The following is a 21,226-nucleotide window of genomic DNA, read 5'->3' on the forward strand; positions in this document are numbered from 1 at the left end:
TCTAAATATCCTTAAATTACCAAAAGTAAAAGTAGTCATTATACAAAATGTCTAACGTATAACAATATTTTGAAAATAGCAGATCTACAACTTGTAGATCTGCTATTTTCAAATGGCCGAAATGTATACAAAGCAGAATGTATCCATGGGTGTGTGTGTGTGTGTGTGTGTGTGTGTGTGTGTATATATATATATATATATATATATATATATATATATATATATATATATATATATATATATATATATATAATGTATGTTTTGTAATAATAATTCAAATCTATAAAGTATACAACTAAGGTTTTCTAATAATTCTAGTGGAGTATAAAGTATGATATTTGCCTCTGAGATGTAGTAGTGGAGTAGAAGTAAGTATTGAAACAAGTAAGATACCTCAAAATTGTACTTAAGTACTGTAGGCTACTTGAGAGTACTTGTACATGTTACATTACACCACTGGTGTTATATTGTGTCAGGTCAATGTTGGATTAATCACTCTTTAAGTTAACTTCCTACCATGTTTAGCCACATTTTTTGTTTTATGAAACTATAGCTCCCTCCAGTTATTGTAAATGGAGCCTACTGCTGTTTTAAACAGTAACAGGAAAGGTGGGCACTAGGGACATCTGGGCACCTCGATGTACAATTGGCTATTTTGTCCAAAATGTTGAAAATTTTAATATTTGAGTAGAGTAAAGTATACATTATAACATGCTTAAACATTCGACAATTAAGGTCTAATATTTCTACAATTGCTACAAATTGCTACAAAACCTGTATATCCATTCATTTTGAGTCATAAACAAGAAGTTGAAGGATAATTTGCTGTTCCCCAAAAGAACATATTCTTCAAAATAAAAACATTTATGCTATTTATTTTATTATTAAAACTTCATTTCATTTTTGCTGCTTGCTTGTACCTGTATGAGTGAGTGACAAATACACCCCTGTGTTGATCAAGTCTGAGAGTTCACAAACAATTTTTTATTTAGTTTGGCTGGGTGTTTTTCTGTAAGAAATGCTACATGCACATAATTAGCAGTCGGGTGGAAACCTCTGTCCAAAACTGTTACTTTTCAGGGTTCAAATTCTAAAATACTAGCAAAAGTAGCGGATCTACAAGCTCAAAACGTGGCGCGAGCTTGTAGATCTGCTACTTTTGATACTTTTGTGATGCTGTAGTTAGTATTATCAAGCAGGGCATTAATTTACAAAAAAACACAAAAAGTAAAACATTAAAAACAAAACTAGAGATAATTGGTTTCTGCCCAACAGCAATGATATCAGTAATACTGAAACATGTTTTATGTTTCCTCACAGAGCTGTATCACTTACTGAAAGTACACAAACTGGACAGCAGTGAAGGACTTCATCGCATGTGGTGTGATCACTTCTCTCTCCAAAGGATGGGGTGTAGTATACACACAGTTTTGTGGTGTTAGTGAAGACATTTGTGTTATTCACATTTTTGTGAAAAGCCCAGCCCTTTATAATAGTCATTGCTCATGGAGACTTCATTTTTGGACATACAGAAGTTTCGTCAACTGGGAGGTTGTGTCGTGTGTAGACAGTTTGGTGCAGATTGCTCAAAACTCCTAGGAAGACGTAGGGATGAAGTGTTCTTCCTATAATTCAAAATGGTGTAATATTAAAGAGGCGGAACCTATACTGTACATGTGCTCCTCATGTGTGTAAAAATGTAATAATAACTTCACAAGGAATGCAAGCACTCGTCTTAAACAATAGTCTCCTACTGTAGTCGTTCTCAATCTTTTCTGGATCAGGGCCCACTTGAAAATCTTGAAAGCATCCATGGCCCACCCACCTGAACACTTAACCTGACCCACAGGTTGAGAACCATTGTCTTACTGGATGCACGGTTCAGAAAGACTCCCAATAAAAAGGAAAAGATCACCGGCACTCTCGTAAAGTCATCGCAGGTTCTTTTATTATTTGCCATGGGCAGCAGCAAACGAGCAAACATCGTATCAACATATAGAGTATGTATATACAGTTGCCATGTTAACTTTGTGCTTGGCCCTCTAAAAGAAGAAGAAAAAGCAGTTGCAACTTTGAAATGCATCGTTAGCAAACATGTCAAAATGCAAGTCTTAGTGGGAAGGCAGGCGCTAATATATGATCTGTCAGTGGTTCTGAAAGCTCCATTCTTTTGCAGTCACTGGCAAGCATAATAAGAACTGCAAATCCCATAGCACCATACTGTGCCTTGTTCACTGTAAAAATCCTGTGAACGGTTAATGTATCCATTTATAAACTCTCAGTGTTAAAGCTGCAATCTGAACCTAATGAATAAAAGATGATTTTTAACCAATCTGTATGATGGAGCAGTGGTTCTCAAAGTGGGGTCCAAGGACCCTCAGGGTTCCTTGAGGGGGTTCCAAATGGACCTACAGGTCTGTAACTCTGAGAGTGTCCGAATGGAACCAAATGGACCTGTAAGGGTCCATTTGGTTCCATTTGTACACTCTCCATTTAGAGAGATAGACCCTGCTGTCAGGTAGGATGCCTACTGGTTGACTGGTAGTACTGCTTAAAGCTCATAAGCCCAATGTCTTCCCTGGCCAAGCAGGGATTCCCTATTGAATGGTAGACGTTTGGCACTCTCACACACCAAATCTGGGGTTGGACATAAAAGTTATGAATTGTAGCTTAAAGGAGCAGTGAGTGATATTTCTTCTGATAGTATAAATTGGCAAAGCCCCTGAAAATGTATTTTCTGTTTATTAAAGAGCAGTACCCTCTTACTGAACAAACATAACAGCAATGATTGATTACTATCATAACATAGAGCTTTTTAACAAAAGCCCTTTTGTTTTAACCCAAAAAATATCACTTACACCACCTTTAACCACTTACACTTTGTTACATTTAGCTACTTGGTCCATTGATTTTTTTTTCCCTCTACACCATATCTCTTTGGCAAAAGTAGCCGATCTGCAAGCACACAACACGTCCAGAAGGCGACATGTTCATGTTGTGAGATTCTAGACTCTAGGCATGGAGCTATTTTTGCTGAATCCCCCCCAGAACAGGGACACTAGGGTTCAAGTGGTTAAATAACGCTGAGCGCTTTACTGTGATACATTCCACTGTGTGTGTTTGTACATTGTAAAGAAACCCCTCAGGCTGCATCAGTCGATCTGTGGCATTGGTTCCCAAAGGTTTTCAGCGGAGATGCAATGATAGATTTGTAGTCTCCCCAGTACCCAAACTGACAAAAAAAAATCCATTATGGATGAACCACTTAAGCACTATGTTATAGTAAGAATAGCCAATCTACAAGCTCACAGCGCATCGTGTTATTAGCTATTTTCTTTTTTCTTTTTTCCCTTTCATTTAAGGATTTTATTTGACTTTTTTTTAATTTCTGAAGATCTTTTGAAAAATGGGTTTTCAATCATTTAAAAAAAGATACCACCCACTTTTTGTGTCTGTGGTACTGGTGTGGTACTGGTTTGTACTGGTGTGGTACCGGTGTGGTACTGGTGTGGTACTGGTGTGGTACTGGTTTGTACTGGTGTGGTACTGGTTTGTACTGGTGTGGTACTGGTGTGGTACTGGTTTGTACTGGTGTGGTACCACTGTGGTACTGGTTTGTACTGGTGTGGTACCGGTGTGGTACTGGTGTGGTACTGGTTTGTACTGGTGTGGTACCGGTGTGGTACTGGTTTGTACTGGTGTGGTACCGGTGTGGTACTGGTTTGTACTGGTGTGGTACTGGTGTGGTACTGGTTTGTACTGGTGTGGTACCGGTGTGGTACTGGTTTGTAGTACTGGTGTGGTACTGGTGTGGTACTGGTTTGTACTGGTGTGGTACTGGTGTGGTACTGGTTTGTACTGGTGTGGTACTGGTGTGGTACTGGTGTGGTACTGGTTTGTACTGGTGTGGTACTGGTGTGGTACTGGTGTGGTACTGGTTTGTACTGGTGTGGTACTGGTGTGGTACTGGTGTGGTACTGGTTTGTACTGGTGTGGTACTGGTGTGGTACTGGTGTGGTACTGGTTTGTACTGGTGTGGTACTGGTGTGGTACTGGTGTGGTACTGGTTTGTACTGGTGTGGTACTGGTGTGGTACTGGTGTGGTACTGGTTTGTACTGGTTTGTACTGGTGTGGTACTGGTGTGGTACTGGTGTGGTACTGGTTTGTACTGGTGTGGTACCACTGTGGTACTGGTTTGTACTGGTGTGGTACCGGTGTGGTACTGGTGTGGTACTGGTTTGTACTGGTGTGGTACCGGTGTGGTACTGGTTTGTACTGGTGTGGTACCGGTGTGGTACTGGTTTGTACTGGTGTGGTACTGGTGTGGTACTGGTTTGTACTGGTGTGGTACCGGTGTGGTACTGGTTTGTAGTACTGGTGTGGTACTGGTGTGGTACTGGTTTGTACTGGTGTGGTACTGGTGTGGTACTGGTTTGTACTGGTGTGGTACTGGTGTGGTACTGGTGTGGTACTGGTTTGTACTGGTGTGGTACTGGTGTGGTACTGGTGTGGTACTGGTGTGGTACTGGTTTGTACTGGTGTGGTACTGGTGTGGTACTGGTGTGGTACTGGTTTGTACTGGTGTGGTACTGGTGTGGTACTGGTGTGGTACTGGTTTGTACTGGTGTGGTACTGGTGTGGTACTGGTGTGGTACTGGTTTGTACTGGTGTGGTACTGGTGTGGTACTGGTGTGGTACTGGTGTGGTACTGGTTTGTACTGGTGTGGTACTGGTGTGGTACTGGTGTGGTACTGGTTTGTACTGGTGTGGTACTGGTGCAAAGGAACAGCGACTGAGGGAAGGAGTGCTTTCCTACTTGACCTGAATGTGTCAAAGCGGAGCTCATGAGACATCTGGTCCACACCGTTTGTAACAATCGCTGCTGATATCAATCCACTGTGCAGATCAGAGCGCCAGCAGAAGGCAGGGGAGCACCCTGCTGATTTATTAAACAGTGAGTAGTGAGCGAGCGAGCGAGAAAGAGAGCGACTCCTCAGATGAGGGTGGTGGTGGGGTGTGTGTGTGTGTGTGTGTGTGTGTGTGTGTGTGTGTGTGTGTGTGTGTGTGTGTGTGTGTGTGTGTGTGTGTGTGTGTGTGTGTGTGTGTGTGTGTGTGTGTGTGTGTGTGTGTGTGTGTGTGTGTGTGTGTGTGTGTGTGTGTGGGGGGGGGTTATTATCAGGGGGATGCTGTGTATTGTGAGAGAGCGAGAGGGATGGTGTTAATGAGTATATACACCCACTACAGCTGCATTTTCAATGAGCTGACTTTGAATACTTGGTCTCGAGCCAATCCATAAAGCATCGTTTGTAACCCAAAGAGGGAGCCAAATGAATAAATAAATAAATATATAAAGCATGTCAGAGGCATGGAGTTTACTAAAAATAGCAAAATGCGTCGGTTGAAGGCAGTTCCAGCTCATCCTTTGATGAAGCATGTATAGCGCCGTGCGAGCGGCGGCTCTGGAAGTGCTATCTGTGTCGTTCGCGTTCTGAAAGCAGGCGGATGAGACTATTTTTATAGTGTGAGATACATCAACATCATTGCTCCTCCATATGAAGCTGATGGACGTCTTGGCGTTCTGGGCCACAAATTGTGTGTTTACTCTTCTATTACTTTATATGTGAGGTGCCAAATGTCCCCAAAAGTATAATAGAATATCAAGAAATACTGTACACATTGTGAGGACAATTTCCCTGGTCTTCACAAGAGAAATGGTTGTTTTATGGTAAACAAGATTTACAATTTTGGAACAGATTCAGGTTGGGGTTTAAGGTTAGGATTAGGCATTTAGAGGTCAAGTTTGGCGCTCAGGGTTGGAGTTGTGCCTCATTTATACTTAGTTAGGCGCCAGTTGTTAGCTTGTAGATCGCCTACTTCCGGCTTTAGTGTTAGGGTTAAATTCATGGAATTTGTGAAATCACCGTCCTAAAATGTTCATTACCCCACAAGTGTAGTAGTAATAAAAACCTGTGTGTGTGTGTGTGTGTCTGTGAGAGACAGACTCTGCTTTGAAGCTGAGTAACCTGACCAGAGGCAAATAATCTGACTGAGGGCAGGGGGCCGTGAAGGGATTTACCAAGTCAGTAACAGGAAAAGTTTAATTCTCAATCCCACCCACGCTTATCCCTCCACATCGATCCAAAATGTACTCCCGTGTGAACTCAACACGGCCGAGGTCAAGAGGTGATGGGAAAGCCTTTTAGGAATGCGAGCTTTCAGAAACCTGCACAGAAAAATACTCGGTCATAATTTAACTCAGAGATGGGTCCATTTGGTTTCATTTGTAAACTGAGTTACAAACAGATAAATTAGCCCTGAGGATTTTACTGGCGTCAGGCTCGCTCGGCTTTCGTGGCATAAAAACACACACATTGAAGCACAGGATTTAGATAAACATTTATTTACAAATCCAAAAAACAATGCGGCAAAAAAGAATAACTGCAAGTGTGAATACAAAAACGACGTATGCTAACATGATAAAATACATCATCGTACACGACTCATACCTTGAAGAGATAACGTTAAATAAACTAGGAGGATTACGCTTTCCGAGTCTTGGGAGGGGGAAAAAAAGAAGGCTGTGTTTGAGAAGCGGTGCAGCCGACATCGGATTGCTTTTACGTACGTTTATAGAGATTATTATTATTATTGCATTTCTGTGTTTTAAGGCAAGAACGTGCCGTGGAGAGGGATACACAAAACATGTCACCATGACAACGGAAGTAATATTACTTAAGTCTCTGTGTCACTCGCTCGCACGCACGCACGCACGCACGCACGCACGCACGCACGCACGCACACGTGTGCGCGCGCACGCACGCACACACACACACACACACACACACACACACACACACAGACAAACCACAAGAACAACAACGATGGCCATAAAGGGTGTAAGACATCGAATCAGACAAAGAAACAAACAAAACAAAGGAGCACTCTTTACAAAAAAAAGAGATAGTTACATATACATAACAATTATTACAAATAGGATTGGTCCATACAGATTTCCTTTTAAAGAATAGCTTGTCGGAGAACGTTCCAGGTTTTCAAAGCTGTGTATGTGTGTGAGTGAGTGTGTGTGTGTGTGTGTGTGTGTGTGTGTCTGTGTGCGTGTGTGTCTGTGTGCTGCATTGCGGAAGAAAAAAACAAAACGGTCCCTGCAGTTGCCGTCAGCTGAGCAACTTGTCCCATGATGTGCACCCTTATGACTTTTAAGTGTCTTTGGTGCTTCGCTGTGCTGTACTGGTTGTGAGTCCCTCGAGGCAGAGTTTTTTTTTGTTTTTGCTCCCTTTTCTCCCGGCTGCCCGTTGGGGGGGGTCCTTTTTGTGGTCGTCCCCTTGTCCTTCTGAAAAGCCCCATTTATACTTTGTCTTATGACGGAGTCACGTTGCCCGAAAAAATAGCCGACTCGCGAGCTCACAACGTTGTGAGCTCGCGGGACACTCACACATGGCCGTGCGACAACGTGCCGGATCGGCGGGTGGAGGAGGAGGCAGCGGGGGGGACGCGGCCAGTTCAATTCATTTCCTATGGGAGTCACGTGGTTATCAAGCATCCGGCGTGCCACGAGCCGCCCCCCTCCTCCCCTTCTCCCTCCCCCAGCGGCAGGTTGGACGCGAGGTAGTGCGTGACTCCTCCCATTGAAAATAAATGTAACCGGAAGTTCCCCTCGCTCCAATCCCTCGTGATTTCGACACGTTGTCGCACGCCCATGTGTGAGCCATCCCCCTGGTCGGCTATATTCAGTTCGCAACGCCGTCGTTCAACGGAGCATAAATGAAGCGTTATATATACCCCCTCTCTTCTATTCTAGTAGGGGTAATGCTTCTGTTTCTTCCCTGCAAAACAGGCCATCCAGGTACACAGCAGCATGGCGGCCGCGGCTCCCGCCCCTGTGCAGTAATACGCCCAGCCGATCTGACACGAACCTGTGAGGAGAGAGAGAGAGAGAGAGAGAGAGAGAGAGACAGAGAGAGAGAGGGGGGATAGCGTTAGCGTCATTAGCACAACAACCAAAAACTAAAATAATTGACTTTAGTTAGAGTACTCAAGTAAATGTACTTTTGGCTATTCCACAGGAAGCATAGTGTTAGTTCATGCAGGACACGGAAGTCTTGCACGCCAAAGCTGTGACTAGCTGTCAGTCAGCTGATGTGAACATCAGCTTTCTATTCCCCATTCACAGCACTGCTGGTCATTACGTCACACACTCATTATCCAATCACAGCTCACGCATTAGCAAAGAGGTTCCTTTAAATACGGTTTGAATTCTCTAGGACCTAGAGTCTAGGTCTTTCTTGGTTGCTGAACCAATGCATTCTGCTAGCTCCTCCTCCACCCCAGCCTCCACCTTTTGATTAGAGTCTGGCATAGGCTCAAATACTTGTGATTATCATGTATATCTGCTTTGTTAGAGTCTGGCATAGGCTCAAATACTTATTATTTTTGACATTGTTGACATTGTATCCCTATGGGAGATTTGCTTAAGCATTCCCTGAATATATGCTTAGCAGGCTGCTTCTACAAAATTCAGTGAATATTCTCCCAAGAGCGGAGCTTTAACGCCAAGCTTAACTGTATTCCATTTGTGGCAATAAATGGTTAAATCTACTTTGACGTGAGCATTTCAGATTGAATGATAGTTGGTCAGTGGAGAAGGGCTGGATACGGCATCAGTTTGAAGGCAGAAAACTCTTATTTTTTAGTTTTTGTGTTTTTTCGTAAATGAATGCCCTACTTGATCATTCTACAGCTTCACACAAAAGCATCAAAAGTAGCAGATCTACAAGCTCGAAATGCGTTTTGAGATTGTCGATCTGCTACTTTTGCTGTTTTTGAATTTGAATCCTGAAAAGTAACAGTTTTGGACATATGAGGTTTCCACCCTCTTGGGGCAGTGAGGTTGTCTGCTTCTGTAACTTACTAACTAGACCATCAAAGTGTCCTTGAACAAGACAATGAACCCCTACTGCTGACATGTTGCGTTTAATATTGCAGCACCATTTAAGCCATTGAGACCTGAAGCCGATTCTACGTGTCTCCTAAATCTCAACAGTTTTCTGAAAAACGTATGTTTCTATATCAGTGGTGCTCAATCTTTTTCATGTCAAGGACCCCCAAAATGATATGTATTTGGCCGCGGACCCCCATCAAAATATTTTGTTCCAGGGACCCCCAGAAGCAAAGATTTGAGTTACAAATGTTCGCTTTAAAAATATATATATTCAAAGATTTGCACACATTTTCAAGATTTTTCAAAAATAGCAGATCTACAAGCTCGTAGCGCGGCACTCGGTAAATGGGCGGAGGTAAACTCACTTCTCCCATAGAAACAAAGGTGATGGCATTCACTGCCTACGGGTTTTTTTTCTCCTCTTTTTTCTCTTTTTCTATTCAACATATAGCGTTTTATATGTGTTGATGATATTGTATTTTGTATTTTATTTTGTATGTTGATGAATTGAATACATAGGATGGGACCACAATGGAAACAAGTCCCCAGGACTTTTATGCGTTATCCTGTTAGCTCAAATGTCTGACTGTATCTCGTTCTGTTGACTTTTCTGTCAATAAAGTTTTCAATCAATCAATCAATCAATCAATCAAATAGATAGATAGATGTCTTTATGTTTGTGTCATGCACCAAAGGTGCACAGCCCACATGGACGTATAGGACACAACATATAAATCATTGCATAGGTGTACACTACACTATACTACAATGGTGGAAAGTAACTAGGAAGTGCATTTACTCAAGTACAATTTTGAGGTACTTTTACTTTACTTGAGTATTTCTGTTTTTCAATACTTAACACTTCTACTCTACCACTACTTATCAGAGGCAATTGCTGTACTCCATTACAATTATATGACAGCAGTACTTCTTCTACCACTCCAAAGAGTATATGAAATCGAACTAAATGGACCTGTTGGAGTTACATCAACACTGAGGATTTCACAGTCTGTGTTTTTCAAATTGGGTACGAGTAGGGGTGAGAGAAAGTGGAATCAATGTTGAATGATATTGACAAATATTGTGCTAAGCTGCCGATCTGTAAAGTGGTAAGCCTAATTAAATCCAAAACTTGACTAGCACAACTGTTATTAAAGAGCTACAGTATACTTGTTTACTGTTATGCCGTTTCATTTGGAAGATATTGATAAAAAAAAAAAAACAGACTTAATGAAATATTGTGGCTACAATTTGAAACAAACAGTAACATTTGGTTAATGCTGGTTTTATATATTTAGTTCCCTGAGCTTGGTGTGTGATTTTGTAGTACAATTTAAGAACAGACTGACACGCAGTGCACGCTACTGACTGTGGAGGGCAGCAATACACCTTACAGCCTCTAGCCTGCTGGAGGAACTTTGTAAGAAGAAGAATACTTTGTAGTTGTTTCACAAGGCTTAAGGCTAGATATTCAATGCCGTTCAGAGTCACAATAATACAGTCAATGAGCATAATTCATAATTTGTTACATAACATAAATGGACATCAGCTGGTGATATCTGAAAAGTAGCACACAGAAACCTATCAACTTCCGGTAGTTCTTGTAATGTGCTGCTGAATGAAATCGCAACCTTAAAATATGAATAGTTAAATGAATACTGCTGTGCATTTTGATTTTCATTCATAAATTTGCTTTAAGTCCCGACAATTATTTTCAATTTACTCTCCGTCTCCATCAGCCCATATGTGTTAAGGATACAACATTTAAAGAACAATACCGTCATGGCCAGTGATGTTTGTTCTAGAGGAGCCAGTATACCCCCCTTCTCCAGATCCACCATTAGAAAGATCTACGGTAAATTGACAATGATTTTCGAGCTGAAATCCAACCAATCTAAATAAAAAACCTCATCACTCAGCACTGTGGGTGGGCGACAGGAATGTGAGAGTATGTTTATACTTTGATCATGAATGTGAATTACTGTGGCACTGCAGATTAACATCCTACTGTACGTTTGCCAATACAACACAATTCTAATCAGTAGTCGCACACAGCTCAGAAGCACTTAATTATTGAGTATGAGGTTCATGCAAGGTTTTCTGTGTTGGCGTTAGTGGGGCATAGAACAGTGGCTCTCAAAATGGAGTACGAGGAGTCCTGGGGGTTCCAGGGGGTCCCCAGCACAAATGGAACCAAATGGACTCTTACAGATTTGTGACTTGGTGTACACATAATTACATATGGAACCAAATGGCTCCTTATGGTTCAATAACATAATATTAGAATACAAAAATAATATAAAAATAAACATTTATATAAATATAAGAATAGAGTACAGAAGTCATGACGTCACTCGTTCATCCCCTGGTTCGTAAAGTAATTTCTCTATGGAGAATAACATTGGGTCATCTTAGAATCGTCTCATAATGTATAAGAATTGTGGTCCAAAAATAAACAAACTGTCTCGGCGATATTGTAAGGGAGGAGGTTCTGTATCGTTTAATTGTGATAGTCAGTCACTTATATTTGATACAGTCTGTTTCTGGCGAAAATGTAACTAATTCGGCGGAAGTAACATTAGCGTTTTCTCACCGTCAGTTGATGCTTCATATCCATAAGAGTCAAACCGCCGGGATCATTTGTTTATTTTTGGAACACAGTTCTTATTTGACGCGATATTAAAGATGTCTATGGGAAGTCAGAACGGGGGTGGAAAACCGCGATCCAGGTAGGATGTGTAAATTACGTCAGACTTCGGTGCTCTATTAAGGACAGAGAAAACTCAAACATATTCAAAGAACTAAGACAGATAGGCCGGGAATTAATTAAAACAGTTACACTCTGGAACAAAAGTGTTGGAGACCATTTCCCTAAATTGACCCACGGAAGGCAGTGATCTGATTCTTAGGGATTTCTGGAGCTCATTCCAAGTAGATGGAGCACTAACAGAGAATGCTGCCTTGCCTAGCTCTGTGTGAGTAAATGGCACCTTAAGGGTCAGGAAGTCACTCGAGCGAGTCTGGTAGGGACTAGGGTTCTGATCCACCAAGGCACAGATATAAGGGGGGAGCATTCCTGAGATGGCTTTAAAAATAAAAAGATACCAGTGCTTATCACGCCTCTCAGAGAGAGAGGATAAGCCTGCGTTCCCAATTCCCATAGAGAGTAAAGTGATGGGTACCACAACTGTCACCAGTTACACAATGGAAACAAGATGCTTTAGAGTAGTAGATGCTTTGGTTGTATCATAGTGGGTATGATCTGTGTTATGAATGCACATAGCAATAGAAACTGTGGTATCTTTATTATCCATTTCTTCAATTAATTTCATAATCCATATTATTATTATTGTACATTGAACCCATTAAGACCTGGAACGCATCTGTGTCACTTTAGAATTCTTTGGCTTTTCATTTTTCTTTTTTTGAAAAATCGTGACATTTTTTTAAATATATTTTTTCCCGAAAAATTGTTAGGATTTACATTTTTTAGGCGCGGCCTCAGGTCTTAATGGGTTAAACCACATGTTAACGGTCTTTGACTCTACTTAATGTCAAAAAGACCTTTAAACCCCACTGCCATCATTGACTTGGCAGTGTTAGACTAAGTGTTTGCCCTTAGGATGAAATGTTGTAAAGTTAAATGTTCGACATTTTTGTTCAAACCTTCAAAATGTCCCTTCCTTGTGTGAAACAGGGGACGACTCTGCTGAAACAAATGCACTAAACGTCCTTTTACCTCTTAAACACACAGAACGCTTGGTCAACTGACATAATTCAGAAGTAGGTGGAGAATGTACCGTCTGCTAACAATTGTAGAATGGAGTGCTCACAATTCTGGAATTCATGGAATTCCGGAAACACACACGGCCCAGTTTGCACTGAGAGATTGGGAACTGGCCAGAAACTTGCCTACTGTAAGTTCATTCATTTTTCAAGGAAATTATGTGCATTATGTATAAAGGAGATGACCCACTTGTTAATTTCTACTAGTTAAAGCACACTATGCATGTCGAAGGCTTGCAGACCCAAATCTGGACAAAATATCAGTTATTATCTGATTGGGGGACAGACTGGACAGTGCTTGCTTTTAGGAGCTGTTTTCTCTGCAAGTCTCTGCATCTGTGCAAGACATTTTTCTACAAGCCATAATATTATCTCCAAAACTGGTGGGTCAAACTGCACAACCAACATGTCAATTTGTTGCTATGATTCCCTGGTTTCATATGAAATGATAAAACTAAAATGCTAGACGACTCAAATCTGTTCAAAATGGGTCACATATGATTGAAACAACGTTGTGAGCTTGTCGATCGGCTATTTTCAGTGAAAGCTTTCCCCACAATAACAGAAAAGACCCTAGTATAGATCCCTGAGGGACTCCGGTCAACCATATGGAGTTTAAGTGGTAACTTCTTTTTTTTTTGCCACCCCCTAATTTCTTCCTGAAATGACGCCTCTGATTAGGAGCAGTTTTTTTCCCTAAGGCTTAAGCATTAATTATATATCCTTTTGCATCAGGCTGATGAGATGAGACAGAATCTGTATAGGTGTGTACAGTATGTATGGGGTTAGGAACAAGGAGGATTCAGAGGGGCCCTCAAGTAATATGGCAATATTATTATACCAGTTTATATATTGTATACGTGGATGCACTGCATATACAGTATTATTTATACATGCTGGGCTTCCAGTATGTTGTGTTGGGGTAGAGAGGATTTGCAAGTGGCTCCTCTGCCTGGTAACCGTCTTCCATGCCGACATCTCGCCACTCCGACTAGTGGCTTCCGCGTGCGGTTAGGGTTAGGGTGAGGGTTAGGTATAGGGTTCGTTAACGTCGGAAAGGCGACATGTCGGAAAGCCGCCATGTAACCCCTCTGCCTTTACACAGTGAAATGATGTTTCCATTTGTAACTCTGAGCGTGTGTACACAAATGTTTGCACACGCTCAGTTATGCTGTGTTTGCCAGCTACAAAGATACAAGCTAACATTCTTTTTCAATGGAAGCCTGCAACATGAAGATACAAAGCTACGTCTGACGTTTGTTGCTGCTACAAAAGCTACAACAGCTACAAAGCTACAGATATGCTGTGTAGCTTTGTATATTTTGTGTCGGCCAGTGTGAACGCAGCATTACAATTATAGAGTTATCATGAATTGTTTTAAAACTGTATATTTTGATATTTTACATTTTGTATTGCTATTGTCTGTTCAGTTTGTCAATGGAAACAAGACCAAGCCAAAGGCTTATTTTTTTTTCTCATCCATTTGATGGATCCATTTGGTGGAAGATAGCAGATATACAGTACAAGCTCATAGCGCGGCACCGAGTGCCGCGCAATGAGCTTGTAGATCTGCTATCTTTGTACATCCCATCACAGTGAGTTCCAAAGCAGTTCTCCTGTGGACCCCAGACGGTGTAAAAGCTTACCTAGTTCAAACTGGTCTGAGAGGTTGTCACAGGTCTGTCGTACCTCCTCGCTGTCCCAGCCCAGCGGATAGAGAGCGCAGCCTGATCCTATCAGGAGGCCTGTGATGGAAGACACACACAGAGAGCCAAAGGTAAACAACCCACAAAACAAAACAAAAGTCTGACACATTGAAAAAGTCACACTGTCCATAACGTAGCATTTTTCTCTGGCAGGAAAGCGCTGGCAGAGTGCTGGGGACCGCTTCATCACAGAATGTCAAAAGAAAAAGAAAATAAACGCTCCCGGCGTTTTTTTGTTTTGTTTTTGATGAAGCGCTGCAAGTGTTTTTTTTGTACACATTCAATCCGGGAAAGCATCTGTGTCATTTTAGGTTTTAGCTGCTGTATATAATTTATATAGCACATTGGTTCTCAAAGTGGGGTCCGGGGACCCCCAGGGGTCCTTGTGGGGGTACCATGGGGTCCCCAGCTAAATGTGTTAATATAGCGTCACAATCATTTTAACCACATAAACCATTATGTTATACTTTGGCTTTATACTTTATTAAAGGAAACATTTTTAACAAAAATCTGGTGGTCCCTGGAACAAAATCCGCAACCAAATACATATCATTTTGGGGGTCCTTGACATGAAAACGTTTGAGAACCACTGATAAACAGTAGCAACATTTTTTTTGTTGCTACTTTTTCAGAAAACAGACATTTTTAGAATCGGCCTCGGGTCTTAATGGGACAACGCTCCACACGTCTCAGACTCTTCTCCTTCTGGCTCCTAAACTATTAGAACTCCCCATAGCAATTAGAACGGCAGACTCACTCCCGATCTCCTGCCGTAATCTGAAGACTCACCTCTTCAGACTCCATCTCAGCCCATAGCACTTGCCCTAGCCTTGACGACCTTGCAGGATTATGCAACGGCTAAAATGTAACTTAGATAGCATGTTATGTAGACAGATGCCAGGTCAACAATGACCTGGCATCCTATAGTGTGTATAGTTTCAATGTAGGGTGATGATAGGTTCTTGGTTTACGTATGTATTAGTATTAGATTATTGGTTTACTTATGTATTACTTTATTATTAGATTACTATTTTTATGCATTTGATGTATTATGTGTATTATGATGTATTATCTTGTATCCTTGCTTACTGTAAATCGCTCTGGATTAAGAGCGTCTGCTAAATGCCTAAACTGTATAAACTGTTAATGGGTTAAAGGAGGGACAGTGACTCAGCGATTTTCAAGTACTGTATAGGAGCGCTCGGAGGGGCCACACGAAAAAAGACTTTAAAGTGCGGTGCCTTTTCTCAGGCCTGAAGTGTTATTAATAACCAACCAGTCTGAACTCCAACATAGTCGCTGAACCTTCTACTCTGTGTGGATTACATTATTTTTTAAATCTATCGTCAAACTTAGATTAGGCACATATACGTTAAGTAGTTTGGTTTGTACTGAAGGGTGTGATTTTGCATTTGAAGATTACATTTTCATCAATTTCCAGCTAACGGCGACAGTAGAGAGGCAACTGATTCACGCAGCATCCCCAAACTCGTCTCACACGCTGTTAAAACAGCACGGTGGGATTTCACAAATCACCGCATTTTAATTAGAACAAATCTTTTCACACTTCGGTTTCGCCTTCACGAAATGCTCATCACATTCCCTGGCAACACATATTTTTTTTCTTCTAGAAAACAGAGAAAAAGTAACTGTGGCAAATTCATTTATTTGGCTGCAATAATCACAGCGAACGTCTGCAAAAAAATCCAAGTGGGAGCGCTTCATTTCGGTGATTTAATAGTCTGTGCTTCAAGCTGCGCCCAGAGGCGAGACTTAAATCTTGTCCAGGCCATTACGGTAAGGATTAATATCCTCAATATTTGCCGGGAGCCAGGTTCTGACAAGTTACTCCCTGGATGCCCGGTGGGGGCCTCCTGGTAGGTGGCTCCGTCATCCCGTTAACTTAATCCATTCCGATGTGTCTGCGGTGCAATCAGCTATCAGTTGGAAGTGGGGGGAGGGAGGGGGGGTGGGGGATATGCAGTGGAGAGAAAGGGAAGGAAGAGAAGTGCTCTTGGCTTCCAACCTGATTAACACCCTGCCAGTGTTGGGAGAAGTACTCAGATTATTTTTTACTTAAAGTAAAAGTAGCAATACCACAACATAAAAAGACGCCGTTACTAGTGAAAGGATTGTGTTAACATTTTTGATTTGAGTACAAGTACAAATGTATTGGCACATCAAAATGTACTCATTTCACAAAGAATTCAATTCTTTCAGAAGTTTTGAAAATGTGTCAAAATCGTTTTGAAAATAGCCAATCTACAAGCTCACAACGCTTCGCAATGCGACACATTGTGAGCTTGTAGATTGTTGATTAGACCAAGTATCAAAATAGGGCTACGTTTTGTAATAATAATGTAAATCTACAAAGTAACTTGTAACTAAAGCTGTCAAATAATAGTGGTGGAGTAAAACGTACATTATTTGCCTCTGAGATGTAGTGTAGTGGAGTAGAAGTACAAAGTATTGAAAAATGGACATGCTCAAGTAAAGCAAAAGCTCCTCAAAATTGTACTTGAAAGTGCGGTACTCGAGTGGGCTAAATGTACTTAGTTACTTTCCCCCACTGAGGGGAAGGGAAAGGAAGAGAAGAGAAGTGCTCTTGGCTTCCAACCTGATTAACACCCTGCCATCCAGGGGCTTCCTTATTACATCTAGGCCAGATAACAGGCGAAGAATTAATCCACACATGCCAACGCAGACTGGCGAGAAAAGCTGGCCAGCAATCTGAGAGGAGTGGAGTGGAAGAGAGGATCCGACATCAGCATCTCTAACTACTCACGCTACGTTTGGCACTGTTCACTGCCTAATAACATGGTGCAATGCCAGTGCTAAAGGAGCACTTCACCCTTTTCTCAGCCTTATCCCATTAAAACCGGGAAAGCATCCGTGTCATTGTTGTGATTTTAGCGTTGGCTATTCAAAAATAGCAGATGTACAAGCTCACAGCGTGTCAATTCTTGCCGCACAGCGAGCTTGTACATCTGCTATTTTTTAACACACATCTTCGCTTCTGGACGTCCTTGGCACAAAAACGTTTGAGAACTACTGATTTAGAAGGCATTTGTAGAATGGCCTCAGGTCTTCATGGGTTCTCTTCATAATAATTGGTCCTCAACTAATGCTCATTATAAGTTGGCACCATTTCCATCTATTACACGCTCTCTTCCGTCTTGGAGGCGGGCTGTGGACAGTGCCTATAACAATGACATCATCGGTGATAAGGGTTTCAAACAAAATTACATTAACAATTCATTCTATTTCAGCACGCAAACCTTTCAGGAAGACAAAGGCTGTAGTTTCCATTAGCTTGGAATCCTACCGATGGATGTCATTGGTACTAGGCAGGTTTCTGAACTGTCCACAGCCCGATCTGTGAGACCCAGTGAGTAGACAGAAATGGTGGCATCTTATAATGAGCATTAGTGCCAAGGACCAATTATATGACTTGACGATTATGGTTGAAAACGGGTGATGGGCTTCTTTAAGCTGTAAGCACTGTCTCCATCTACTGTAAATCACTCACTATCTGAAAGTACAGTATGTTCTGTTACGCTATACTGTACTGTATGTGAGTCTTGTACTGTATGTCCATACGCTGTCGTTTTTGGCATGGCAAAGTGATGAAGTGTTTCTGATTCTGATCCCGAATAGCAGGCCAAATCTCACTGGTCGAGGGCTGGGTGAGATATACAGCAGGTTTATTGTCAGTGTGATGGTTTAATGTGTTTGTCTTGTAATATCGTCATCTTGTAAATGTTGTCTAAATCCCAAAAAAATAAATAAATGTCAGTTGATAATTACAGTTTCAGTTTGATACTGTATGACCGACTCCACTCCCTGGGGTCCTCTGCGATACACACGCCAAGTTTGAAGTCGATTGGTTGAGCGGTTCTCGAGATACAGTACATGAACGACTAAAGGCAAGGCACGCAGAGATTTGCATGATTTATTGAGAGATGAGATTTCACATCCATGATGCATCGATATCGGAAAACAAATCACCCCAGTGATTGTTGTGATGCCCAGCCCCTAGTTCTGGGAGAAAGATCAACCCAGTGAAAGTTTTCATGAGAACAGAGGGATTGTGTGGTATACATGTCCTGTCTCATCGTTACTGCTCAGCAGCATCAGAGAGGATTTTCATATCATCTGTAACAGCTCAGCCTGTTTCATCCGCACACTTCAGAAGGCCCGCCTCAGACCAATCCTCTCCTGCACCCTTTTAAAGAACTGCTACCTTTAGCTGAGCAGCACAGTTAAAGCAACAATAACAGTAGCTTCTAATGCTCAGTGGTGGAAAGTAACAAAGTACATTTACTCAAGTAGTGTACTTAAGTAGTGTACTCAATTCTTAGGTACTTTTACTCTTAGGTACTTTTACTTAAAGCATTTCCATTTTGTGATACTTCAAACTTCTACCCCGCTACAGTACAGCCACATTTGTACCTTTCACTCCACTACAATGATTTGATAGCTCTAGTAACTAGCTACTTTCCAGTGTTGGATATTACAAAACACATTAACCATGTAAGCCCTATTTTATACCCCGGCTATTTGAAAATATAACCGATCCACAAGCTTGGCTATTTTCTAGTACGTTTACTTTGTTACTGTAAGTATATTTGGATGCCAATACTTTCGTACTTTTACTCTCAAGTCAAATTCTGAATACAGTCCTTTGACTTAATATCAGAGTCAGAGTGTTTTCATATTGTGGTATTGCTTCCTCCACCACTGCTAATGCTAATCCCCCACAGAGCGAGGCACTCTGTCAGCCTCTCTGAGCAACACCAAACATCAAGAGTCTGCACGGCGCTTTCATGCCGTCATTAAAACGGGTGGTCTGTCTTATGCAGTGTGATCTATAGTGGCCTCATTCTAATTTGTTAACCGTAAAGAGAGTAAAAAGCAAAGCCAGGATCCTAATGTATTCAGTATCCACGATTAATAATAAAACAAAATCAATGATTCCCTTTTAAGTGCGGCGCAACGCCAAGAGATGTGGTAGTGAGCAATCAACGCTGTGTTAAATGAAGAACAAGAGTGAGGCTGAATGGGGGGGGGGGTTTCTTCCTTTTTTTGCTTGCCAAAGATGTGACAAGTCTACTAGGGTCCGTGTCAGTGCAGGAAGGCACACTTTAACTGCTTGTTTCGTTGTTACTTTTTTCGTAAATGAATGCCCTACTTGATCATACCACAGCGTCACGCAAAAGTATCAAAAGAAGCAGATCTACAAGCTCGAAATGCGGCGCGAAGCAACTTGTTTTGAGCTCATAGATCTGCTACTTTTGCTGTTTTGGAATTTGAATCCCGAAAAGTAACAGTTTTGGACATAGTGTGGTTTCCACCGGATAGCAACAATATGCTACAGTTCAAGTTAAATCGCTCAATACCTGATCTCTTATTTCAACCATTTGTTGATTGACAACATAATGAGATGCTGCCGCTTTCCGATCTGTCGCACAGACTGAACAAGACCGCTTTTCCAACACATAGTTACACATGGTGGGTCAGTCAATGACATGGTTCGCTCAACTAAATATGACAGCAGAGGAGAAATTACTACAATAAGAAAACAGAAGAAAAGCATGCTGCCTGTTGCATAACCACAGTCAAATCTAAGCATCCTAAATGAGCCCTGTTCTTTATTGCTGTCGGATTAAGGCTGATACACTCACACTGGTGCGGGGCTGAAATGAATGAGAATGCTCATATATACGCTGGCCCGATTCTCAATCCAGTCAATCCACAACCGATATTGCATAACATCACATTCACTGGATGTAAATGAACGACAAATGGAAACGCTGCAATTCATCTCCACGTCATATACCGGCTCCTGCATTTCTCTCTCAGCTTAAAAAAAGATAATTTCAATAAATCAAGTGTTTCACTGTTTAATTCCAATCAAATCCCATCCTCCACACTCAATATGTGGGTTACTGACAAACGGAGTGGGGTGGATGGCGACTGGGAAGAAGATTAAAATGAGTGGAAAGTGTCTTTTCACATAACCGTATGTTTACAGTAGATGCCAAGCTATAGTAGACAGAGGGGAAGGGAGGCTTTATGCGTCAAAAGGTCAACTTTAGAACCCAAAACATTCCCAATGCGTGGCTCCAAATGGATTATCATACCAGGAAGACAGTTCCTTTCCTTCTTCATTTCCTGACCTGTCACCTTGACAGGAGAAAAACGCATGCACGCACGCACACACACACACACACACACACACACACACACACACACACACACACACACACACACACACACACACACACACACACACACACACACACACACACACACACACACACACACACACACACACACACACCTTCACAGCGACAGAGAGCCTTATCCTGCAACAACAGGGATTTATTCACATCTGCTTCAGCACCCTTCTGCATCCCCCTGACATCACAAACAGCATATTGGGATGAGTTGTATGTCATGTTCAACCACCAGACGACAGGCAAGTACCCGTAAGTATAAAGAAGTTTAAAGACAGAAGAGAGGACAGATGACACGTGGACATGGGGACAAATATCCTTGAAATTAATAAGGTTGAGACATATTCCCAGCTAATGATTGCCCCACTACAACACTGAGAACCACTGGACTAAGACATTCATCAATCAGATGAGAAGAGTGTTACAAGGGAAACATGCTGATATATACTGTATGCTTCACACACACACACACACACACACACACACACACACTCCGATATTTGCATCCCATCTTTCCCAACATCCCCCAGTCCCT

General features: G+C 41.7%; 1 protein-coding gene across 2 annotated transcripts in view; it reads right to left on the bottom strand.

The window, feature by feature from the left end:
* Window positions 1-6,385: 6,385 nt before the first annotated feature.
* Window positions 6,386-21,226, bottom strand: part of LOC311050800 (LHFPL tetraspan subfamily member 6 protein) — a 65,270-nt gene continuing 50,429 nt past the window's right edge. For both annotated transcript variants that reach the window (XM_084064963.1, XM_084064962.1), the window contains exons 3-4: window positions 14,393-14,491; window positions 6,386-7,935 (exon numbers count right to left, since the gene is read on the bottom strand). In XM_084064963.1, the coding sequence (XP_083921089.1) occupies window positions 7,817-7,935; window positions 14,393-14,491 (218 nt within the window). In that variant the 3' untranslated portion in view covers window positions 6,386-7,816. The remainder of the gene's footprint in view (window positions 7,936-14,392; window positions 14,492-21,226) is intronic.

Source organism: Gymnoscopelus microlampas, assembly GCF_963454915.1.
Source record: "Gymnoscopelus microlampas genome assembly, chromosome: 8".
NCBI classification, from domain to species: domain Eukaryota; kingdom Metazoa; phylum Chordata; class Actinopteri; order Myctophiformes; family Myctophidae; genus Gymnoscopelus; species Gymnoscopelus microlampas.